Source organism: Catharus ustulatus, chromosome 1 (assembly GCF_009819885.2).
Source record: "Catharus ustulatus isolate bCatUst1 chromosome 1, bCatUst1.pri.v2, whole genome shotgun sequence".
Taxonomy (NCBI): Eukaryota; Metazoa; Chordata; class Aves; order Passeriformes; family Turdidae; genus Catharus; species Catharus ustulatus.
In genome coordinates this window covers 133603867-133630048 of record NC_046221.1, presented here as the reverse complement: position 1 = coordinate 133630048, position 26182 = coordinate 133603867, and the positions used below count along the sequence as shown (strand labels likewise).

Genomic DNA, 26182 nt, shown 5'->3' with positions numbered 1-26182 from the left:
GCTGTGGCTCGGGGCCCGGCCACGCAATGTCCGGCCCTCGGCACGGCGGGCTGCCCGGCCGAGCGGGCGGCCCTTGCCCTTGTGTGCCCCCGAGCCCGGGCAGGGCCGCGGGGCGGAGCGGCTCCTCCGCAGGCGGGGGGCGGTGCTGTTGGCGGCGATGGCGGCTCTTATGGCATCGCTGGCGCGGCCCTTCCACCGTGGCCCCGCTGGCTTGGGAACAGCGCTCCGGCGACAGGCAGCACCCTGCGGCCGGGGGTGGCCGGGGACTCAGGTAGCGGGGGTGCCACTCGGTGCGGGGCAGCACGGCCGCTTCCACTTGGAATGCGCTGCCCGGGGGGTTGGGGAGTCACCGGCCCTGGGGGTGTTTAAGGGAAGACTGGACGTGATGCTCAGTGTCATGCTGTATTGGATGGGGTGGGTGTCGTGGGTTGGACTCGGTGGTCTTGGAGGCCCTTCCAACCTACTTCCCCCTGATTCCCACGGGGTGTGGCCGCCGCTCGCCCCCGCGGAGCCGCTCCGCCGGCATGAGGGAGGCGGGCGGAGGCTCCGGCAGCGCGGGGCGTAGCGAAGGGCTGGTTTGTTTGTGCGGAAGCAGAGCCCTGGGGTCGCAGTACGCATTTGATTTTTGCTTCTAGCCTTGTGCTTGCTCCGTATTATGGTTCGTGTCCAGTCTAGGGCGCTGTTCGTGTTTTCAGGCGTAATCATTCTGTTGAATATACTTAAAATATCCGCTTGATGAAGTGGCGTTTTGTCTTATGAGGGTTTTTTAACATTTTAAAGTTTGTTCGTTTTTTTTCCTGAGAATCTGAAATATAACCGGTGATACAGACAAGAACAGTCTTTTATAACTCAGAATCCTAATGTTCATTAATCATTAATCTATCGTATGATTCTACACAGGTGCTTAGAAAAAACCTGCAGAGAGGGGTTGTGCTTTCAGCAGGGTCCTTTTTGGTTTATGAAGCTCATAAGCTGATTTCTGGCTTTGCTGAGGTTCATGCAAGCTTCAAAGGTAATATTTTCAAATTTTAAAGTACTTTGGTTATTCCGATGTGCAATTTAAAATTTTTAGTGCTAGAATTATAGAGGAAAATGGTGTAATGCTTTTGATTTTTTTCTGTTAAGACTGCATGCAGTGTCATATCGTGATAGGGTGCTTTTGGATTGGTTGTGGATGGTGTGGTAGCACTTCAACGAGTGATTATTTCAGGTGTAACCAAAAGCAGATTAGTAGCTCCTCCTATCAGGGATAGAGCACATGCACAAGGTGGATAATAACTCATTTGTTGCCCAGTCGGATTAACTCTCATTGAGCAACTGTGAGATAGTGCTTCATGTGAAATTGAGAAACATCTGTTTCTGTAACACTAAAAAGGGGAAGCAAAAGCTTGCTTTGCCTACTAGAAAACAATTTAACAAGTGGTAATACGTTTTTTCATATCCTTTGAATAAGAATAATCTCACTGTAAGAAGAACAGTAACAATATCTTAAAAGGGGATATTGTTGCAGACTTAAAATTTGTCTAAATGAGGATTTTCAGAGTAAGCCTGACTGAAAGGAGAATGAGGCTAAACTGGATGAGTGTTCACTGTGTAGTTGAGGTAGTAACCAGATCAGGTAACCTGTTTCTCTGTGTCTCAAAAAAGGAGCGTCTTAGATGTTTATGCAGATAGAAATAAAAATTCAGGTAATAAATTTTTAATGGATATGGAGCTGTTTCTTTTGTTATAGCAAAAGGAGCATCAGTGAATAGATTTGATATAGCTACTCAGTACACAATTAAGGAATACTAGTAATGAGAAATAAAGAATTCATCATTTCTTATGAGGAACATAAATAACACTGCTTAGTTCCCTTTGGTGTTTTCAGTGCTCCCACATGAATCAGACATTTACATTGCCAAGAAAAGTAATGCTAATGGGCTTTCTATGCAAGACGTGATAAATATGGTGCAAATAAGGGTAAAATGGAAATACCTGAAAAATACTCTGAAGTAATAAAAATATAATAATTTATATAAAACACCTTGTGGGAAATGCATTCAAAGGCTATGAGTTCTGAGCACTTAGTCATTAGGTATGTTAGTAGTGTTCAGGTCAGCAAGGAAACATAACTGTTTAGTAAAGATCATACTGAAGATGTACTATGAAGCTCATTTTGGACACTAAAATCCAAAGTCCAGGTAGACCTTTATCTTGTATTTGAGAGGGTTGAAAGAAGACATTTAGAGACAGCAAGGTTAAAAATTATCCAGAAAACATTGATTTATATTCTGGGATTTTTTTAAGCTAAAGAGCAGGCTTTTGTGTTCAGTAGCCTTCAATGTTTTACTTCTTCTGTAAAGAAAACTGTGCTGCCTTTAAACGTGGCTACCATATTTAGTAGGTAACTTGAAAAAGGAAACCTTCTAAACAAGATTCATTTTTATTAAAGGGGTTAGAGCTTATGTTTTGACTTCGAAGTTAGATCATGGACCCAGGAGTGATACCAAAGAGACACTGAGCATAAGTAAAAGGTCTGCAAAAAGTTAGACAAGACTTTTCACTTAAAAGATAATTTTTTAATGTTTAAAGGTTGGCAGAAGAGTAAACTTGAAATTTGTTCTCCTGTACAGTTACATATATCAACAGAATTACCTATCTGCTTCCCTTTGGGTTATTTTCCTTCTAATTCCATCTTTTTCATTCTATAATCCTCTATAATGTGGTGCTTGATAGTTCTGATTCCTGTCGGCTATTCCAAGTATTATATTTATTTATATAATATTATATTTATGTATTATTGTATTCATCCAGTTGGGTAAATTATATTCCCCCACCACTGTTGTGTTTCAGAGTATTTTCTAGAAAAATAAAGTATCATTAAAATAATGATGCTTAGTTCACAAATTGATACTCTAGAAAGCCAATTCTTGAACACGCAGGTGTTTCAGTAGATTAATTGTATTTTTTGGGGTTGTTTTTGGGAAAATCCCGAGGACTTCAGTGAGTGTTTTGGCTTGTGAGTGAATAATGGGACCCACTCAAACTGCAGTAATGTTCTGGCAAAACTGTGGAGCCATATTGAGAATGAAGAATATTTTTTAAAGCTCAGTGGTTTTTGCGTTGTTATTGTAACATTTAAATTCTCCACATATACTAATAAAAGGACTTTGTCTCAACTCTCTGTTGTGCTTGCTGTTCTGGTCCATTTTCTGTACATTTTTTCTTTTCTGCCATTTTCACGAGTTAAAAAGTAAGTTTTTTGTAGTAGTCTGATTCAATGAGAGAGACACCTTGGAATGTTAAATCTGTCCAGCAGGCAAAGCTGTCTTGCTGAAAGCTGTTGTAGTCTCACTGGAGAGACCCCAATTTGCATCCTCATTGTGCAGTGTACATGTTGCTTATCAATCCTCCTGTGCTTGTAGGTTTGAAATGATGGCCTGAAAATGAGCTACCTCATTTTCAGCTAGGTTGTCTTGCTCTGAAATGTTTTGGTTTTGGTGATAATGTCTTAATTAACTATAATGTGTTCTGTTTCCACAATTTTAATACCTTCATAAGTGGAAGATGTGATAGAACAAGCAGACTACCTGTATGGGAGTGGAGAAACTGAAAAGCTGTATCGGTTGCTGGTTCAGCATAAAAATAGGTACTTCATTGTTTTGGGACAATACTGTGGCTTCTTTTCTGTGCTCTTCTGTGTCTGTTTTTCAACTAATACTCTCATTGTGGAATGCTGGAGAACCTATTTTTCACCCTTATATAAGTAGGAAAGAAGGACTTGGGATCTTTTTCCTCCTAATGGAAAAACGAATGAAGAAAGAACTGATAGTTGTAGAAGGTGAGGGTTAACCCTTGAGTTTTTCAGTCATGATTGGTTGTTTTGTTACTCCAAGAACCCCTTAAAATACACTGCAAAATTCTGAAAGACTCTAAAGTCTCTATTAAATTACAGTAATTTCACAAATACAAGCCGCACCATTTTGACTAAAATTTTGCTCCCACACCGGAAATGCGGCTTACGCTCAGGAGCGGCTAATATGGGAATAATTTTCTGACATTTACAACCCCAGAAGTGCCAGCCAGGGTGCCAAGCCGATCACCTGCCAGTAAAACCCAGGATTTCGCGATTGTTACAAATTGGTTACTGTGTTGCGCGGCGGGTGGGGCCGGCTCAGTGCCGGCGGTGGGGGGGAGGGAGGCAGGGGAGCTCCCTCCTTCAGGTGGGGGAGAGGCGGGGGGCTCTGTGCTGACATCCCCACGGCTCGAGGAGGAGCCGGGGGCTCTGTGCTGCCATTCCCATGGCCCGTGGGGTAAGCGGGGGGCTCCAGCCCCCGCCTACTGCGGCAGGAGCAAGCAGGCTCCACCCCTGCCTACCGCGCTCCTTCCCCTCCTGCCTTCGCCGCCGCGGGTGCCGGCAGGCTCCGTCCCTGCCTGCCACCATGGGGCAGCGCCGGGCCGTGGTGAGCGAGCCCAGTGGCAGCAGCGGCCGGCCCCGAGCGGGCCGAGCCTGCACAGCCTTAGCTGAGCCAGTAAACCCCGCCCTGCCGCGATTCTGTTACTATTTGGCAACTTTGTTGCACGCGGGTCCTCGCTGCGAACGATAGAGCGGCTTATAATCAGGTGCGGCTTATTTATGGACAAAGAACGAAATGTTTGCCAACACCCGGCGATGCAGCTTATACTCAGTGCAGCTTGTAATCGTGAAATTACTGTAGTAAGCAAGTGGTAGTTATTTAAAGAATAATGAAACAGTTTTCCCTAGCAGTATGTTAACAAAACTTAAGGTCCTTAAGCTTAGACTGTAACCTACAATACACCATTTGTTAAAGTGATATAAGTAAATACATATATGTAGAGGTTTATGTGCTGGTGGTAGGGCTAATCTGTGGGTTTTTTTCTAGGAAGAACTTAATAAGTACAATTAGAGGAAAAAAAGATGCATAGTGATTTAAACATTAAAGTAAACATGAATACAAATCAGCAGAGTGCTGGAAAAAATACTATTTAGCTAAGAACAGAGTAGTCCTCCTTTTCTTTCTGGTGTTTTGAGTGATACCATTGGAGTTTCTTAAATCTGCATCTTTTTTCTGAGAAAACAAAAACCTTTCCTGCAGATGTGTTTGCTCTGCAGACCAGAATGGCAGAACAAAGGTATTGTTAGACAGTCTATAATAGTGGGTTTTCATTTGCTGTTTGTTACCTTGGGGTTGTGCATAGCAGGACAGATGATTCACTGTTGTCCTATCACCCACTTGAGATATACTTTAAAAAACTCCTTTTTGCTTTGTTTCCCTGATTGCTTTAAAACATCAGTATTTCTATTCCTAACCAGTGATGATGCAGAGTTGTTATGGCGGCTGGCACGGTCATCACGGGATCTGGCTCAGCTTGGCAGTACTTCTGCAGAGGAGAAGAAACAACTGACATATGACTCCCTTGAGTATGCAAAAAAGGCACTTGAAAAAAATGAATCAAATTCTGCAGCACACAAGGTGAGCCATACAAAATAACTGAGGTGAGCCATGCAAAATAACTGAAAACAAAACAAATATCATTGTGCTGTTTTAGGCAACTTCAGCATAAATTAACTTTTCAGTTGAGAATGAATGAGGTTTGTAGCCTGCCTAATGTTTTTGGAAGATCTGAGTTCAGACTTTTCCAGGAAAACTTCCTCTAGGGAAACGGAAACATTCAGTGTGTGCAGGACCATGGAAAGAAGTGACTGATCAGGGTGATTACAGTAATCAGCTCCTTCTACCCTGATGTAGCCTTAAAAATGTTATACATCCTACATTCAGCATGCCTTTTCTGGGCTCTCTTGAGTTTCACTGGAAATATTTCAGGCCCTGGCTGCATTCTGCCCTTTTTTTATTTTTGGTCCGCTTTTCTCACAGGCAAAGAGGTAGCAAAATGTAGTCACTTGCCTTGGTATCTTGGATCAGAAGAGGACATTGATTCCCTTTACACATGCAGGCCAGCAGCTTGCTCTGATGTTGGTTGATTGTTCACATCAAATACTTATTGCTTGTTGTCGTTTGTGGTGATGGCAGCTGTTCTGGTTGCAAGGTTTTTAAAATGTACTATTAGTATAGTGCTGTATTGAATGTTTTATTTTTGTTATTTGAATTACAGTGGTATGGAATTTGCCTCAGTGATGTTGGAGACTATGAAGGAATCAAGACTAAAATTGGAAATGCTATTATCATCAAAGATCATTTCCAGGTAATGCAGTTTTTTGCATATGACAAGATTAATGTGTCTAGTATGTAGATTGTGTGACAGCTGGTAACTAATTTTTGGTGAAATATTGAAAACATACTTCTCTTCAGACTTCCTAGTAGCACTTTGTTTTTGCAGTTACTGTGATATATGGTCTAGAAATGCCCCAGAAACAAGGAGTACAAATTCTCTCCTGCAGTAAACTAAATCACTTTAGAAGGGAGTCTTGAAGTGCTTTAGAGACCTTTTAGGACTAGATCCATTGTAACTGTGATATTGAGAAATGGCAGTGTGGCTGTCCTTTTAACTGTGGATTATGTAACAGTAAAGGGCAAATACTGGAGAAGATAAAGAACTACTAATTTTGTATAACCACAGATTATATCAAAATCTGAACATGCCATGTCTCAAATGCAACTTTCAATAACTTATTAAAGAGAAGTGCTCAGACATCTGTCAGTGTCATCAGATTTTTGAAGGTGAGCTGATAAAGTTGTGCACTGAATAAATACTGTGTTGCCTTGAAATTCTACACACCAGTCTGGTTTGATTAACAGTAGGATAACAGGTCTATTTCAAAATGTATTTTAATCCGTGTGTCAGAACAACTTCTTTACCTATTGTGTTGTTTTCTTCTCCCTGTACCAGAGAGCCATTGAACTGAATCCAAAAGATGCTACAACAATTCATCTTATAGGGATTTGGTAAGATGTATTTTCAAACTAAAGTTAGCATATGGCACAGAAAAATACAAGACTATAAAAGATCTTGCATGAATTGCAGAACTGCTTGGAATAATTTGGAATGTACTTGTAATGATTTGATGCAAGCATGAAAACATACTGAACAGATACAGGACATCATGCCTTGAAAAAGTCTAGCTATTCTTATGCAGTTGAAAAAGATGAAAGATAATTTTTCATTTAATTTATTTGTATGGAACTATTAAAAATTCTTTTTGCACATGTTGTTTGCTGCATAGAATCCATAGTGGGCATCAGTGATAGCAAGTTGTAGCTCATTTTGTTCTGTTGTATGAATGGAGTGAAAGCTCAGCACTGACTTCACAGTGAATTTCAGTGATGGCTGCAACTTAATACAATCTCTGAAAAGCTGTCAAAAATTAGATGTATTCCTATAATATTTCTGTAGCTATCTGACAGGAGAGAGTATTTTTAAAGTTGTGTTAAATAAAGGGAGCTTATAAATACATACGTATTAACCAAAAGTCATTGAAATTGAATTTACTGCTCAGTGAAAATGATAATAAGAATTACTGTTACATAGCAGGCAAATGGACTGGAAATTGAACTTTCCATAGTAAGCAGGGTATTCCGTGCGGGTGGTGTCATGGAAAGCAGTATCATTTATGTGTTAGTGAGAGACTCCAGAAGTACTTTGGTCTTTTTCAGACAAATAACGAAAAGGTGTTACACTGTTTTACTGAAGATCTCTATTGTAAGATTGAGAGAATGGAAACCTTGTTTTTTCAGCATCCACCATTCATTCCCACATGATCTAACAATTGCAATAGTCCAGATTTTTAAGCAGAAGTATATGCTACCAACTGACTAAGCGTCAGTTTTGAGATAGGAAACTTGTTCTGGAAAGCACTTAAGACATTGTTCCTAAGAAAAATTAGAAAATATGATCAGAAATGTTAGATTAATGCTTCTTTTGGCTCTAAAATAGTCCCGTGTTGTATATTTACTGAATATTTACTCATTACTGAATTCCAGAGTCATTCTGATCTGAAACTGGCATTTAGTATCAACCAGTTCTTGAGTATTTTTCTCTTTTCTCTTTCTATTCTGTCCTGGACTGAATCTCTTTCTGATAAGGCACATCGAATGACAGCATTTCAACTCTGGCTGTGTATTCCATCTCTTGCCCCCTCTCCTCCAAACATTTACAGTTACTCATTTTTCACCACCTCTATAATGCTGTATTTTACAGAGTGAATAACAATTGTAATCTCATTGTGGGAGGCTGCTAAAGTGAATATCGTTGTTTAATGTTTGCACCCAGAATGTTCTGTGCACTTGAAATGTTTAATTCTTCCAGTGCCAATAAGATAGGTGACTGATTGGTTATCTGTGTTGTTTAGTAGATAGAAAAACAGCATAGCATGGCTTAGCCTAGAGCACAGTGGTTTGATTCTTGAATTTATTTTCATTCTTATAGATCAGAGTCTCAGGAATGTACTGCAGATCTACTGTATATTAATAATTGAGAAAAGCAAAGTAGTGTTGAGGTAAGGCAATGGTATTACTCAGCTGTGCTGCTTTTGCAAATACATTAGAACAAAATACACAAAAATAATTAAAATCATTCAAGCTCAAAATCAGTCTCATGCTTAGTAATCATCCCAGTTTTAGCTAATGTAGTTAGTTCCCAGTGAAATACACACCAAAACTTCTTTAGTAGCAGCTTCAGACATCTTGCTATTTTCTTTTACAGATGTAAGAACACTCTTATAGAACTTGCAGTGTGTCTGCAGCTTTGACTCTTAAAATCAACAATTGCAACATTTAGTTTTTATGTCCAACAGCAATTATGAGACTGTTGCTCAAAAACAAGAGAAATGGGAAGGGTAAGATAAAAATGTTTCTTTTTGCTTCAGGTGTTACTCCTTTGCTGAGATGCCGTGGTACCAAAGAAAAATAGCTGCAACACTGTTTGCTACACCACCAACCTCCACGTTTCAAGAGGTACAGTATGAAAATATTTCAGAGATTTTTTTCCCCCACAAAGCTGATGATAAACTTTTTACTTATTTTCCTGACAAAGCTGACCTCTGATTATGGAATAAGCATGGACTTGTGAGTTTACAACTGTCAATAATAAAATGAGACTATAACAGGGGAGTAAGTGGTATCTAAAAACATAAAAACCCTTACTTTTCTTCGGCTGTAGCATACAGACAATAGTGTAAATTATTTCATGTAGTTTTTGCATGAGAAAATAATAAACTGTATGTAACTTAGTTTGCATTTACTGTTGTGCTCTGTTGCAACTAACTGTCTTACTAGTCCAGTGCTGGTGTATTATATGGTGGTGTTATGCCATGTACTTATTTGCTAGTTCTAATAGAATTTGTCCCCTTACATTAAATGCAAAAAGCAGCAGCTTGCTTTGTTACTTAAGATAACAAATACTCTTTCATTCTCTGGCCACATACGGTGTGGGTTTTTTCCAATTGAAAGTACTTTTGTTCCTCTTTTCTATGACGATTCCTGCTGTCATACACCCTAAAACATACTATTCAGATCTTTATCCTTTAAAATAGTGTGTCTAAAACTGTGTGTTTAAAAAAGTGTGCATTTTAAACAGCCACACATATATAGAACCTTGACAATTAAATTGGTAATAGAAAAGTTTGGTGCAGCTGTTTTAATCTTTGTTTAAAGCAACCAATAATTGTTTTGTTCTCTTAAAGTGGGGGGGCAGGAGTCACTAAAAAGTAATTGTAGCAGGCTGCTTGCTGTTACACAGAAAGCAATTTAAAAGCTAATTGAAAAAGAAATAAAACTTTTTAATGGCATGTCAAGCTTGTAAGTTTTGCTGAAAAAACACTCTCAGAAGAATACAAAGTGTCAGCCAGGATTTCAAATACTGTCAGAATAATGCCAGTCCCAGCATTCAGTTCTGTAGCCCTTAAATTCACTGAAGAAGCAAACTTGTACTAGTAAGATTTTTGCAGTTTCACTACAAAATGTGTTTTTAGATATGTCCATACTTTCAAGTTCTGTGAGAGCTTTTTCCCTCCAACTACCATTAGGAAAAGGTAGGGATGGACTGAAATTTCGTATGTGCTGGATAGGAAACTTAACTGAAAATGTGTGAGTATCATAGCTGTTTATCCTCATGTAAGAGGTTACTAACTGGTGCTCTGTGGGAGTTAGTTCTCTCTCAAATATTTATTAATAACCTGAATCATAAGATTTGTTTCATCTATTACATTTATACATGAGAAATGGATGAAGAAAACTGCAGATGTACTGGATAGTACAAACAAAATTCAAAATTTATCTTGACAAGCTAAATCAGAAAAGCATATTCCAGTTTGGTAGGAAAAAATAGGAGTTACACTTCTGGAAAAAGTGGTAGGGGGTTAGTTGGGTAAGTACTAGTTCTTTTGAGGTGATGTCAAATCTAATTGTACATTGAATGAGAACCATCAGTAGCATGCTGAATTAATAAAAATAAGATCATGGACAGGAACTCCTTCTTTAAGTGTGTGCATAAAGCTTTAGGTTGACTATTGTGTTGAGTTTATTCTCCACTTTAAAGAATACAATTTTGTCTTTTACAGGCTCTTCGTTACTTCCATATGGCAGAAGAAGGTAAGGCTAGTTGCTTGTTTGACTGAAAAATATCTTTTAGCATTGATGACTTGAAGTAAATCTCTAGCAATCAGTATTACCTTAACAACTGTAGCCATCAAACCCAAAACAGTAGCATATGATCAGCTGGTAAATGTGTGCCAGTCAGCACACTGGCTGTTACATTGGAACATTTCATCAGAGATACTTAAAAGTATGTTACACACCTAGTATACATCACTTACCGTGTAACATGAAGATTTTTTCAGAGTAAATAATAAAGTGAAATTTGTACCTTCCTGAGAATAAAGTACTCTTCCCTAAGGAATTCAATAGGAATGCAGGAAGGCAAAAGAAATAAAAAAGGGAATTCTGTGTTACTTTTTCAGAATTTTCTTAGAGTTCAAAAGTCCTCTGTATTCTACATAGAAAACAGAAAAAGCATACTTTTATTATTTCAGAGATACTGTGATCAGAGTGCCAATCTGACAGTTGAACTGTCCAGATGATATAAAAAAATATATGAATGTGTTATTTCTCCAGGACTGAAGCCATAAGCAAAACTCACTATCTGAAAGATAAAGGGAAGTCAAGGGTAGACAGTGTTTTATGACAGATTTGTAGTTAAACTATGAAGATTAGAGGAAAGGCTCACAGTATTCTTCCCCTGAGGGTCAAGTAATGCAGCTGTGAACTGGAACAGTGAACTTCATCTCAAAATTTGCCTCCAAAATGCCTTCATGTGTTTTGAAACCTGACCTTAAATCCAGCGGTAGAGAAAGCCTGTGTTATAAGTAGGGACAGCAGGCAAGATTAGTCTTTAATAATGAATGATGCTTTATAAAAGCAAGGTGTAAAACTCTCCTTAAAAAATCTTCAGTGTGGATGCAAACAGTTTTGTTTTCTTCTGTGCAGCAAAAACTAAGCTGGTATTTGTATGTGCTAGGAAATGTGCTCTATTTTCCCTTGCCTATACCCACTAAGCTGGTTGCATTGTGGGTTGTACCTACTAGGTCCAGAAAAGCCCAAAACCTGCAAAGCAAAGCTGGTATGCACTAAGCTCACTGCTTTGCTCTTTGTGAGGAATCTAGTCTCATTTACTATATTTAGCAAACTGCTAGTTAATATAATTGTTTATGAGTCAAAAATCTAGCAAGTGAAAGTTATACACTGGTTTCCTTTTGATCTATATCCAAACTATGTTTTCTGAAAAAAGTATCAACGTATAGTACCAAAGAATAGTATGCTGCTAATTCTCATCTAAAGCTTTTCTCCTGTCTCTATGCAGCTGATCCAAATTTCTACAGCAAAAATTTGCTCTTTTTGGGGAAAACATACTTAAAGTTAAACAATAAGAAGATGGCTCTTCTGTGGTTAAGCAAAGCAAAGGAGTATCCTGCACAGACAGAGGAGGACAAACAGGTAGGAAGTTAAGAACTGTAATTGTACAATCATATATTGTATCTATCATGTATGATATCATGGCAGTGGAATGTTTTATAAAATAACTCAGGGGAAGTTAATAGTTCAGCACCTTCAATTCAGAATCACATCAACACTAAAAAATTCTAGTATGTTACTAGCCACCTCTGAAAACACTGGTTGGATATACTATGTTTCATTCATAGCAGAGAACTGTTACCCTTTCTTCTTCATGGTAATTTCATAGTGCTAACAATTTAGCATGATGTTGCAGTTGAGATGCACATTCTGAATGTCCATACACCACTCTGAATGTCCAAAGTAAGAAATACTTTGGTAGGATTTTGCATTTCACACTGCAGAGAAAACACTACTTGAGGTAGTGTTTCAGAATCCCTCTGTAGATTTGCTAGTAAGCCTCAAACTGTTTCTTCCAAAAGTGAGTTCCTTTAGTAACATCTTTCAGTGGAAATAAGAGTTCACCCAGTGCCTTGCAAAATGTTTAAGGGAGGAGTGGTCTCAGGTGTGTAAGAAATTGGTCAGTTCTTCTGACAGTTACCAGTAGCTGGAGGCACACGTGAAACCAGTAATCCCAAAACTTGTGTATCTCTAGGAACCATACAAAAAGTATAGTCAGGAGTGAATTCTGTGCAGTAGCCAAGTTGTTAAACCACTGATGTGCTTCAGCTACTTGTGTCTTCCTGGTACAAACATCTCTTTCCTAATCTCTTAGAGGGGTGCAGAGCTGCTGAACTGAGAAGGTGGCATTTTCCCCATTCTCTGGGTGAACATGTAAAATGCAGAATTCATTGGGAACTAGACTTGATAGTCCACTATGAAGGAAACTGGCCTGTGCAAAGACATTTGAATTCTTGTCTCAGCATAACTAGGTTCTCTGAACATTTGTTACTGCAGATACTCAGAAGTATCTGGCTTACACTGGCTTGCTGTGTCATTACCAGAAGTTTGTTGGGTTGGAGGATTTTTTGTGGTTTGAGAAGGGAGGAGAGGGTGTTTGGACTTTTTTGCTGTTTTGTTCAGTTTGTTGTTGGGGGGTGTTTTAATGAATGTTAGAGATCATATTAAAATTTTATTAGGTTTTAATCAGAAACCTGAGGCAAACAGAGCCTCAGAAATGGTCTCACACTTCTTAGTCACTGTTTAGAGCATTGAAAACTCTAGGTTGGTTGGATATGGTCAGTTAGGACAACTTCCTGCATGCTACTGTTGGAGTGCAGCAAATCAAGAACTAATATTTGTATTCAAGACAAATAAACTTCCTTTATGTAGTAAGTGAACTACACTGAAGACACTGGCTTAAGTGTTTTATTCCTATTCATATTTCAAGTATTGAGCATTTTAAAACTACGGAAGAAAAATTACTCATCCTAGGACTGTTCTGAATTTACAGAACTGCAGTGAAACATTAGGGTGCTTGTGACGAAAGTTTTGCTAGAAGAGCCTGTAACTACCTGGGACTGTTATGTTACATTTATTTCTTTCAGGTACAGAAAGAAGCTTTGGAGCTACTTAATTCTATATAAGAAGAAACAAGATAATGGAAATTCAGTGCCTCAGGTTTGAGCAGCATAGGAAAAAGGTCTCAAATACTACTTTGGTTTACTGAAGCTGTTACTAAAAGTATAGCTCAGACCTTTTATCTCCCTCTCATTTCTATTAAACTCTGAACGGGAAGATGTTTCATTATGTGATCCTGTCTGTTCATTTACGTGGGAATAAAGGGAGCTTCATTCACAAGCAGGGTTTATAATTAGACAGAAAAGGCTGGGAGAGTGATAGCATGCAGTTTAAGTTTTTTACACTTTTAAACTACAAGGTATTGGTGAGGAATAATGAGAAACGTGACTAGAGTAAGTTTAAAGAAAGGAGGGACAGGGTATATAATCCTGCAGTTTTTTCTACAGTGTTTTCCTGTGAAGTTCAATGGCTTTCAAGAGTTACAGATGTTCCTGCAGATTTAAGGCTGCACTATCTTAATTCCAATACTCTTAAATGCTAGTGTTTGACTTTGCAGAAAGTGTTGTGGTTTAAAATAAAAAATGAAGAAAATAAGAACAAGTAGAGAACATCTAACAAAAACCCTTTATGGGTGATGTCAGCAAGTGCAGTGAGAAGCTTTCTGATGATTTAGTGGCCGTAAACATTAGCTGGGCACACATGTTTTACCCTAGACTGTGACAACAGGAAGAATACACACTCGCAGTACATTAGAAAGGAACTACTATGTGGAAGGATGTGGACTTCTGTTTGTAGACATAAAACTTTCTTCTTGTTCTTTCTACTATGTCGGCAGGAATTTTCACCAGAAATACAAAATAACCTAAGTTAAGTGTCCAGCCAAACAATTAATTCCAATTACCCAAGAGAAAAAGCGGAGGAAATAATTAAAAAATGGTATGCAATCACTTACATGCGGTCTTGTCAATAGAATAGCCTAGGAAAAAATTAACTAGAAATACCTAATATTTGCTTTACTAGGAAAGGGTATTGCAATCTCTAGGAGGAAGATGAAGAAGAGCATAAATTGCTTAGACTAACAAACCAGGCCCAAGCTAAGTCAGCAGTAAAAATTCATGGTTGAGAGACAGTCTGGGGCTTGAATTAAAGCCTGATGCCACAAAACTACAGTTAAAACAGGGTTTTCTAAACTACCATAAAGTAATTATTATTTTTGTATTAGTAAATAGAATCATAATGAAGTCCTCTGTCACAGTGCCTCAGGGTGGAAGGGGTGGAGAGAGAATTTTCTGCATTCATATTTTACAAAAACATCTGTATAGCTGTTTCTAGTAGCTTTAGGGCAGAGGCCCCTTTACTTGGTGCTGTTGCTGCTGCAAAGGTACAGAGTGATAGCTGTGGAGTGTGTAGTGAAAAGCAGCTGAGTTGCAGGAAGAAAGGAAACAACAAAACCCATGAACTACACAACAGCTCCTTCAAGTAGTATTACCTCTCTGGTACCCTGGTCTGATCTGCAACCATTGCTGCCTTCCCTCTTTTTGCTGTCTTACTCACACCAAATATAGGTGAAATATGGGGAGTTCAAGTGTGAAAAAAAATTACAACATAGTCTTACTGAAATTCAATACTGTACACTCATGCACACAGGTATATTAATTTTGGTTTCTTTTCCTCTGGAGCCATTCTTTCAGTCAGGCCCTTGACACCAATTCACAGATCATACACATGGACAGAAATCTACTGGATTTGGTTTTTTTCATGCTTACTAATCCTTACCCCCAGGAAAAACCACTGCAGATATGAGACAGCTGAAGTTACCAAAACAATAAAACAACTACATTCTTGTATGTGCTGTCTTTTTTTATTTGTTCAGTTACTCACAGATTCACAAAATTCAGCAGTTGGTAGTGGGTCACCAAGTCATCCATTAGTGCAAATTCATTAACTGTGACATTCAGCCCTCCTTGTCTTTTAGGCAGTTGACACTCCTGCTGCCTGGCCTTTGACCTTCTTGGTTTGTTTTCTTAAACTTCCTCCATTCTAACCAGCATAAGCAATAATTTAAGTGGATTTGCACTTCAAATGAATTTAGTGCTATATAAACATGGTTTTGCAGAAGATATATTTGGTGGTGTATGAAAAACCCTCAAAGTGGTGGAAATTTTTGAAGCTCTTACAGAAAAGTTCATGACAGCAGTCTGTCTGGGCCTGCTGCACCACTGCTGTGACCAGAGCTCTGTACAGGTACAGCTCCAGTGTAAGCTGTGCCTATTGAATACAAAGCCTTGAGACAATCCAAGATGTAGAAAAATAAATTTTTGGCAGAATTCAGCTGCTGCATTGGAAAGATAAATGAACAGATATAGCAGTTTTTTCCTGCATGTACACTTTGAACAGTGCAATATGATATGTTAACACAAGCGTGTTGAATCATATTCTAAAATCATTTTCATGTGTACAAAATTCTGTGTAATTTAAATGTAATGGAATTTACAAGGTAATATTTAAAGCATATTACAAATGGTGATTTAAAACACATTTTTACTCTATAAGGAAGCACAGTTTGCTAAAAGTAGCATTCAATATAATTCAAGTGAATAAGGTGTTAAATTGTAGTATTTTTTTAAACAGATCTTTGCAGTTCAGCAAATATATGCCAATAAAATGCCAATACAACTAATTTTAAAATGCTTTTATATTATTGTGCACTTAGGACAAACCTGACCTACATAAAAGGATGACAGGTTTTAGAAGTACTTAATTCAAGTGCATCTCAATTTCTGTAAGAACTTTAGAGAAATGAGAGTATTTAATTCTAAATAATATTTTATCTGTGCAACGCTTAAGTAACTTTCCTTTGAGTTTTCTAGATCCAGTATCTGAAACTGAACAAGAACACAGAAAGCAGCAAAATTCACATTACCTTTTGTATACCCTTATAGCTCAGTTTACATTAATATAACTCTACAAAGTTATAAAAAGGACATCACAGATTGAAAGGGGAAACCAAATAAAACAAAACCAAATTTAAAAGAAAAAACAAACCACAAAAAAAAAAAAACCTGCAAGACACCAGACCAAGAAGAGAATGGATAATATTTTCTCTTTTATTATTTTTTTCTTTGAAGATTACCTAACATCCTCGTGGTAATAACCCAAGGTACTATGTAAACAAATTTCAATGCTGCTCAAATGAATTAAAATACTCTGTTCAGCTCTTGCAGTAAGTCAGAACAGTGGCACCAATTCCTTTCAACATTAAATCACATTCATCTCATTGTACATGACTCTTGTGCAAGTAGTAAAGGCTTTATTCATGACCTTGGCTACATCAGTAGAGAGGGATATATCAGCTATTTATGTATTTTTAAAAAATTAAATGGACAGAAGAACAGATTCTGTTGTCTCAAATACCAGCAGCATCTTTCTACATATTTAGGATACGTTTGGCCTAAGCCTTTAACACCTTTTAGAACAGCCATGCAGTAAAACAAACTTGGAGATGTTTCTTTAGAGAACACTGAGCAGTTTAAACATTTTTCTGATTGATAAAGCCAAGATAAAGCAAATCCAGGCCCTTTTAAATGGCTGCAACTTTTCATACACTTAAAGCTCTATAAAACTAGAGCCCATTAGTATATATATTTATATTTTTATATATATTTTTTTAAATAAGTCTCTTGTCTGCTTTCAAAATTTATGGAGGGGTTTTTCTGGTCTTTTGAAAGGGCAATAAATAAAAGTAGAAAAGGCTGAACTGTTTTGCATATATTTGTGGAAGAACGGAGAACAATTAAACTTTTAGAGTTCCAGAAAGATCACTGTACAGAACAAAAAGCTTATATACAATTAAGTGTGCAATTTTAGTTGGCTGGGCCTTTTATTATGCAAGATATCCTTTTTCAGTAGAAGCCACTTCTATTCTTGTCCAAATCCCTCCGTTTCTTCAATAGCAAAGAGCAACTTCTCTTTTAGTTGTTCATAGCTTTTATATGGTGGCAAATCCAAACGATTAAAACTGAGCAGGAAGAAAACAGAATTTTGTTAAGTTTATCTAAATCCCATTTAGAACTCTACAGAACTCAATTGTTATAGTAGAAGTTATAAATTAGAAAAAAGAAATAATCAGCACAATCTTACTGCCTTGGCATTTCTACAAGAAGTAAAAACAGACACAGTTTCAGAGGAATATTTTAAGAAACAAAAGACTATTACCAGATTAAAAAAAAACAGAATGGTGAAAGACTAAAGGCTGTCCAAGATACAGGAAACTATAATACTTTGAAAAAATATCATATAAAAACATGATACTTACAATAAAAATTACTTATAACAATAGTAATACATATAAAAGGAAGTTTTCAGCATGAAGTTTAATACAATCCTAATTTGATGCATTTCCAAATTTCAAGAACAGCATGAAAAAGCTGAACTTGTCTCCGTGCTACATGTTTGTATATAGGTGGGTGTTTTTTCCCCTCTAAACTTTGCCCCAAAAGGCTTCTGCCAAAACATTTCATTCCATGTCTTCCCCAAACTGTCCTAGACAAGATATGTTTAACTCTTGCAAACATCACTCAAAACAAAATCCAGTGGAGAAAATGTCAGATGGAGGATACCCTTCATAGAATCACAGAATAACTGGGTTGGAAGAGACCTCCAAGATCATTGAGTCCAACCCATGCCTTAATACCTCAATTAAACCATGGTGCCACATCCAATCTTTTTTTTAAACACATCCAAGGATGGTGACTCCAACACCTCCCCAGGCAGACCATTCCAATACTTTATTATTCTTTCAGTGAACTTTTTTTTCCTATTATCCAACCTATATTTCCCTTGGCACAGCTTGAGACTGTGTCCTCTCATTCTGTCAGCTGCTGCCTTAAGTAGTTTAAAAGTATGATGAATATTATTGTCACAGGTTGCCAAAGGAAAGAGTGTCCATTTTGCACAGTTTATATAAAAAACTGATCTGTGTACCTGATGCAACAGATCAGTACACACAGGAATGCCAAGCCCATAATGGCCCATGCAAAGCCTGGTGGGAAAAAGTACCAGCATTCTTGGCTAAGCATCCCTGTTTTGAAGGCTATCATTTCTTTCATGCTACTTCTTCTTGTGACTATACATTTTATCTTTTATAATGTTACCACATGATAATTGTATGTAATAACGATGTACCTACTACTAAAGTGACTTGTTCAGTTACTTAATATTCTCTAAAATAATTAGGAAAACACGTTTTAGTTCTAACCAAGGATGTTCTCATGCTTTTGATAGATCCAACATTGACAAACTGTTCAGCACAGTTGCAAAATTCAAGAAGACGGCAACTAATAGAGTTTTCAACACTGGCACGTCATAGAGAATTGATCCAAATTATATTTCATTTGATTTGGCCAATGCAAGCCTGGAAGAGAAAAACCACTAAAGGTTCACAAAGTTTACACATAACAACTCACCAAGTGTGACTTCTTGGTAACCAGGTTTCCTTACCAACTTTTTCAATGCAGAATTTCTGAGGACCATTACTTCCTAGAAAAGATTTTGAAAAGTATAATCTGTTCCTTTTAAGTAGCATGCGTTATATATACATGACATAAGATACAACTGAGACAGCAGACAGAGTTCATTAGTTATATGAACATGCTTGTCACAGAAACAAGCTAATTTCCAAATAGTTTATAAAGGTATTCATGGGATTTATTATATAAAAAGTCCTTCTAGATCCAAGGTGATGAACATTAAGTTCCTTCTTATCTGTACACTTGCAGCATGGTTCATTTGCAAATGACACAGTGACAATATAAAAAGAGTTCTGATCACCTTTTACTTACCCATAAGTTCAGCAAATCCACCCAGGGGTAATCTGCAAGTGCCAGTGACGAACTGCAGAAGTCGCATGCGAACCTCATTGTCCGTTTCTTTTACAAACTAGGCACAGAAATTCAAATTACTTAATAAAAAGCTTTAACACAGTGGGACAAAAACAACAACCCCATGAGATGGTTGAAAAAGTGTAATTCCATTTAAAAATACACCATGTTTGCAGTTTGCATTTCTTTACTTCAGCAAAATTGGGTGGAGGGAAAAGAACAGTGATTTCAGATTATATGCGCTCCCAGCCACTCTTAGCTGGGAACAGCAAATAAGAAGAATACCTATTTTATTCTACACTAAAATATAAATCATGCCAATGCTTTGTATGAAGACTACTGCCATTGTTATTAAACACAGCACTAGTCTAGCCACAGACTCTGGGTATTTCAAGGCTAAGAAAAACTTGCATATGGATGTTGATACTTCTGGTATAGATTCGTTCAGTACATATCATCAGTTCTTACGATATAAATAAGATAGGAAATAATTGATTTGCATCACTTTCCCAGTCAAAAGCATCTCTAAAATGGTAATTTTTTTCAAAAGATAGGAAGACTCTAGGTCTGACTTCTGTTTAGGAAAATTTGTAGAAACTGTGATCCTGAATAGTATTTGAGGATTTTCCTTAGCCAACTTCATTAAAATGTGAGTGAAGATTAGTCAGTGCTAGACTGGAACAGTTAATATGACAAATCATCCTAAGTACTATGTGACATTTTTAGATCACGGAATCAGAATGGTTTAGGTTGAAAGGGACCTTAAAGATCATCTAGTTTCAACCCCTCTGCCACGGCAGGCACACTTTCCACTAGACCACGTTGCTCAGAGTTCCATGCAGCCTGGCCTTGAACACCTCCAGGAATGGGGCATCCACAGCTTCTCTAGACAATCTATTCCAGTGCCTCAGCACCCTCACAGTAAAGAACTTCCTTTTAATATCTAGCCTAAATCTACCCGTTTTTTTAATCTGTTTCCCCTTAACCTGTCACTAGATGCTCTTGTGAAAAGTCCTTCTGCATCTTTCTTATAGGTTCCCTTCAGGTACTGGAAAGTGAAAATGTACAGGTGTACTACATATAAGAACTTTTAGAAAGTAGATCATTAAGAATAAAATAAGCCTCACTGACTAATCAGTAAGGACAAGATACAGAAGAAAATATTAATAAGCCAGCATCCAAATGTAATGTGTGTATCTATCTGCCATTTCTCACCCTAAAGTATCCTCCCTAAAGACCAGTAATCCTCCTTTTCTGAAAAGAAAAAAAGAAAGAAAGCTGTAAGAACCTTCATTTGGACAGCCCTCCACTCCACATGCCATTTGTGCTATAGATCAAAACAAAACCTACAGAATTCAGAAATGTAACTGATTAACATACCTGCCAGAACCATATGATCTGCTTGCTATTCCTTGTGTAATGGCGATAAACAGTGTTCCTCTGCCAGTCTGCTAAATCAACTTCTTGCATACCACAGAGCATAACCTGGAAAAGAGAATGATTTATTCACATTAAACACATATATTAAGAGTGTTTTCTATTTTGTATGAGACATGGTAACAAAAATGAAAGTTTTTGCTCTGAATAAAGGACCAGTAATTTTTTCATTTTACTACACAATTAGATTTTCCTTTATCCCAAGTTTACAGAGCTACTCAAAAGTTGTGTGGTCTGAAAGACTGAATACCAGAAACTTGGTATCTTCCAACAAATAGTTCAGTAATAAAAGATATTACCTTCCCCATAGAGGATTTTTATATTAAGGAGGATATTACCCTTGCCATTAAATCTTCACCACAATGATGATTAAATTGCTGCTACTGCTACTACTAATAAAGATAAAACATACTGCAAAGTGGAAGTCTGAAAAGTATTCATTACAAGAGGCAATGAAAGCTGAAAGTTCTAAGGGCAAAGCCTTCTACAAAACTGAATACTGAGTAAGTCTTAGCAGTCTTTTCTTAGAAAAAAATCCTCCCTATTTAACTTCAGAAGGTTTCAGAAAACTGTTCATTATATACAGGGAAAATTTTCAAAGTCATACAGAAATAAATGAGCACAGCACTACAGAGCCTTTTGTCCCTACTCCAAATCAGAAGCCCAAGAATGAACACAGGCCAGGCCGATTCTTAAGTAAATGTGGAGCATGCAAACAATCCCTGTTATCAGCTCTTGGGTTGCATACAGAGGATCTGCAAAGTTCCATTTCATGCTTTGTTGGTTCCTCCAATTTTCTGTCTTTAAATATAAGAACCCTAGAACCTATCTCAGACCATGTATTTGATACTAAGCAATCACTAACAATCAACTTCATCTGTTACACAATAATTCTACCCATCTACCACAGAGGGAAAAGTCTGTGACTGAGATCCATCTATGATCTCATTTACTTTCACAGAAACTTTCCAAAATACATTTTAATGCTGAACACCACAAAACACTGATTCAAAACACTGATTCAATTTTCATCACGATTTAATCCCACTGCTCCTAATAAATTCTCCATGTTCCAGAAGCTATCAAACGCAGCATGCACAGAGGAGACATTCACACTGACCTATCCGTTCAATCTCGCTGTATGTATTACCTCTGCAAAAGGCAAAAATGCTGAATAAGAAAACCTCACCTCCAGTTCCTTTTCATCAAAATAATGTAGCCATTGTAGAGGAACTACTTCATTAAAACCATCAAGAAAGGCTTTGGTTTGTTCTCTAACTCCCCGAGAAAATCGCCACTCTGCCATTAGCCTGGGATAGAGCAAAACCAAAAAGGAATTAAGCATCAATTAGCACTCAACATGAAGAACTTCAAACACATAGGATTGTGTATGTGTTCCCATCACATAAAAATCCCTCAAGTTTCACTTCTCACACTGTTCAATTCCATTAACTATAAGGAACCTACTATACTATATTATCACCAATCTTCAAATTTAGATAATACTAAAGCAGGAAGAGGTAACTTAGATTACCATTCCAGTTAAAAAGAAATATTATTATTAACCTTAATTTATCTATATACTATAGAAAATATTTCTCTGAGAAACTGAAGACAGATAATTTAAGTGGAAACTTTATGTGCAGCACTGGACGTACACTGTATCACAGAAAAGGGTCTGTGTACATCTGATTTTGAGATCACTGAATAGACATATCAGAAACAGAGGTTCAGATAAAGAAGGGCAGTCATAAAATTAGGAAATAAGCAGAAAAGAATAGCAGAGTTTTTTAAAAAAACAGTTGAAATCACAGCATGTTGCACACCATTCTGAATTTCAGTTTCCACATTTATAGCAAAGATCTAAACAATTTTATGATCTTCTGTCAAATTGATATCTTCCCTCTACATGGATTTGTTATCTGGTTACTGAAAAGAGGCTTGCTCATTTCAGTTTCACCCGTTCTCTCACGGTACATAAAAAGAGCATGACAGGTCATCTCTCCACATGGTCCCCTTTTGTACCAAGCAATTGTGTATCATGATAGCAACATGTACCAAGACACCACTTAATAACAGTCACAAGAATTACATAGTAACATGTAAAGAAAAAGTAAAAACAAAACAAAACCAAACCAACAGAAACCACGGTGTCAAAAAAGACTAGAGCAACAGGAGAAACATGGAATACTTTTCAGCATCTACACCTTCCTACCCAATATATTCTTCTTTGTTCTCCTCAGTTACCAAGATATTTGAACCTCCTGATTTCAGTTCATGTGAGGTTACTTTTCCTAAGAGCTCCATATCCACACAGAAGTACATTTCCAAGTTACACTCCTCAATGTTATTATCCCTGGATGTAAAAAAAAAAAAAATAAATTGCAATGAATTCTGTATAAACAAAAAAATCCACAAAATATCAAAGGCACACACAAACACACACAAAAAAAATAAGACTACAAACCTTATCCAAATTAGTGAGTTGTAAAATTCAGTATCAATAGATTCCAGGTCTTTAATAGTGAGCTTTTTGCTGAGCATTCGTTTGTAGAAAGGCAGAGAAAAACCAGTGTCAATAAATTTCCCATGAAACAATGCCTGTTGAACAGAAAAATATGTTAAGTTTTTATTGAACTATTGAATTACTGAAGTGTTTCTGAACTTGAAGTATGTTTTTTTTTCTTTCTCCTTCACATAATAAAAAGCACCAAATAGCAGTAGCAGCTTTATAAAGCCATATTTATAAAGAACAAAACATTAAATTAAAGGGAAGCAAAAAAATTTACAAAATTTATCCAAGCATATGTCATCACAATTTAGAAATTCTTTGATTAAAAAAAAAACCACTTCTCATAAAAGGACTTCATCCTTTCTTCCCTTAATTATGTAAATAGGCAATGTGCCAAGTGTTATTTTATCCTACTTGATCAGAATATTTGATCCTCCTTGAGTATAACTGCCATTTTTTACTACATACATACATGCAGCAACATCATCCTTTACAGAATGCTGCTGCAGCTTGTAAGAAAGTGCTTTGGGAATCACATTTTTTTATAGATGAGTAACAGAAGCAAGGAATTAAGTTCTCCATGAAGCTGGAAAAAACCACCAAACCCAAAACATGGTCACACTTGTGTCACCATACGTGCACATAGGGTGTAAGCTGATTTCTAGTGTTGAAGCCACAGCATTACACACACACAGAGTACTAACCCCTACGCTGACTCAGTGCATCTGAGAGCACAACCGTAACTATGAAAACCCTCTTTTCCCCTCAGCTTTATCAAGTACATTTTCTTCACTAAAATAGCTCTTAAAAAACCATCCTAAACATAGGCCATATATGGCATTCATTGCTTCTCTTTCCTCTCAGCTGAAATTCTGTGAGTGGAAGAGCCAATTAACAGTCCATTTCCCCTAGACTCCTTCTTTTTTCCCTGCCTCATTTCCCCCTTTTAGGTTTAGTCTAGCGTGCATTTTCTTCTGCTAAAGGAGACCTTAAAGAAGTTCTCTTAAAGGCCTTTATTTATTTGTTTATTTATATATCTATTTACTTTTAAACTAGTCTATTCTTCTCATGGGAGGGTGACCTGATAGAAATTCCATTTCAAGTGCAGCATGTGGGCATATACAGTAATTTCACGATTATAAGCCGCACCATTTTGACTAAAATTTTGCTCCCAAACCGGAAATGCAGCTTACATTCAGGAGCAGCTTATATATGAACAAATTTTGGAAATTTCCCAACCCGGAAGTCTGAGTCAGCCCTGAGCCGAGACGGAGCCCACTCGGTCCCGGGCGGTGGGGCACCGGCGGTGCAGCGGCAGCGCTGCCCGGCCCCAGGGGGCACGGCAGCGGCACCGGCCGGGCACGCCCCTCTCCCTCCTCCAGACAGCACCGGCCGGGCACGGCGCTCCCCTGCCTCCCAGCGGCAGAGGCGAGCAAGGCTGGGGCCACTCCCTGGCGGCCGCCCCAAGCAGGGTCGAGCCAGTAAACGCCGTAATCCCACGATTCTGTTACTAATTGGCAACTTTGTGAAAGTTGCACACGGATCCTCACTGCAAACGAAAGTGTGGCTAATAATCCAGTGCGGCTTATATATGGACAAAGAATAAAATGTTGCCGACACCCGGACCTGTAGCTTATAATCAGGTGTGGCTTCTAATTGTGAAATTACTGTAATTTTCTGCTTTTGCAAAATTAAGCTCTAAAATCACCTTATTCAGTATATATAATAATCTTACGGCAAAATATAAAAGTTGCCTCAGCCAACTTTATTTAACAGATTTTTATTACTAAGTAAGATGTATATTCTTTATGTTTAATCCTGTTTCTGCTGAAAACAATTGTGGCTACTTCAGTACTTAAAACTAAAAATCTGACTACTATTTTAGAACTGTGGGAAGAACAGAAACTGCAACTTCATTTCCCAGGTGCATTATTATCTGAGCTATCTTAAGCCACTAGAGGGTATCCCAGGAAGCACTGCAGAGTTCCATCCAGTATAAACCATGAAAACACTCAAACCTTGTAACAGACCTCATCAGGTCTTGCCCCACTTTGAGAATTTAAAATATAAACACGTAAATACTTCAGGAAATAAAACAATTTGTCTTTACTTTAATTAAGTTTTCTACTATGATCTGGACTGTTACGAAATAGCTTTCCTAAAGTTAACATTTTTTACACACAAGATCAAAAATCACTAACTGAAAGAAACACTGCCTCTAGCACCTAACTGGCTTTGTCATGCTGTCCTGCTAAGTGGCCCTGTAACTTGCTGAGGACTAAAATAAAGAAAAAAGGGTGGCAGACTACTTAAAATGTTAACCCAATGAGGAAAAATTGTCATGACAGCACAAAAATCGTGAACTCAGCCATAAAACACTTGAAATCAGTGATGTTATTGTCATAATTGAATACATTTATTAAGAAGCATCTATAAGAAAAACAGAACTAAGAAACCACCCAAACCTAATTTAAGTCTGAAAGTATTTTTTCATTTATGTTACACTTGGCTTGTATTTATTCTAATTTTGTACAAAAAGCCTGAACAACAAAAGGCAATAGTCTCTTCAGTATGAAAATGCACTTGTATCTACTATTTTTGGTTTCACTATTCACCACCTTGAGGGATGTTGCTGAGGGCTACCTGTAGATGTGATGATTATGTGGAAAGATGACTGTATCACTACATGGAAGGAAAGAAATGCGACAGAACAGGAGTCACTATAGAAGACTGACTCAGTGATACCAAAAAAATGATACAGCATGCCTGATTGGTTTGTAGTTTAAGAGAAATCAGATGGCAGAGAATCAGCTCCCTGACAGCTTCTGGTCTCCTCCTTATCTGACTTTTATGTCCAAGTATATATATTTAAATTAAGGCCCTGTGTACTCTGCAAAACATTCTAACTCATTTTTTTATATATA

The 26182-nt window shown here is 37.6% G+C and overlaps 2 protein-coding genes across 4 annotated transcripts in view; one reads left to right on the top strand and one right to left on the bottom strand.

The window, feature by feature from the left end:
* Positions 1-13: 13 nt before the first annotated feature.
* On the top strand, positions 14-13655 carry RMDN1 (regulator of microtubule dynamics 1). The gene is made up of 10 exons (XM_033077500.1): positions 14-271; positions 901-1012; positions 3544-3631; positions 5318-5477; positions 6118-6207; positions 6853-6908; positions 8828-8915; positions 10520-10550; positions 11818-11951; positions 13457-13655. Exons 1-10 carry the CDS (start codon positions 158-160, stop codon positions 13493-13495), a joined length of 912 nt encoding a protein of 303 aa, XP_032933391.1. The 5' UTR covers positions 14-157; the 3' UTR covers positions 13496-13655.
* Positions 13656-15269: 1614 nt separating this feature from the next.
* Positions 15270-26182, bottom strand: part of WWP1 (WW domain containing E3 ubiquitin protein ligase 1) — a 61265-nt gene continuing 50352 nt past the window's right edge. For all 3 annotated transcript variants that reach the window (XM_033077468.2, XM_033077478.2, XM_033077487.2), the window contains 7 exons: positions 23214-23347; positions 22962-23102; positions 21936-22056; positions 20690-20794; positions 19271-19367; positions 18896-18968; positions 15270-17448 (listed from right to left, as the gene is read on the bottom strand). In XM_033077468.2, the coding sequence (XP_032933359.1) occupies positions 17349-17448; positions 18896-18968; positions 19271-19367; positions 20690-20794; positions 21936-22056; positions 22962-23102; positions 23214-23347 (771 nt within the window). In that variant the 3' untranslated portion in view covers positions 15270-17348. The remainder of the gene's footprint in view (positions 17449-18895; positions 18969-19270; positions 19368-20689; positions 20795-21935; positions 22057-22961; positions 23103-23213; positions 23348-26182) is intronic.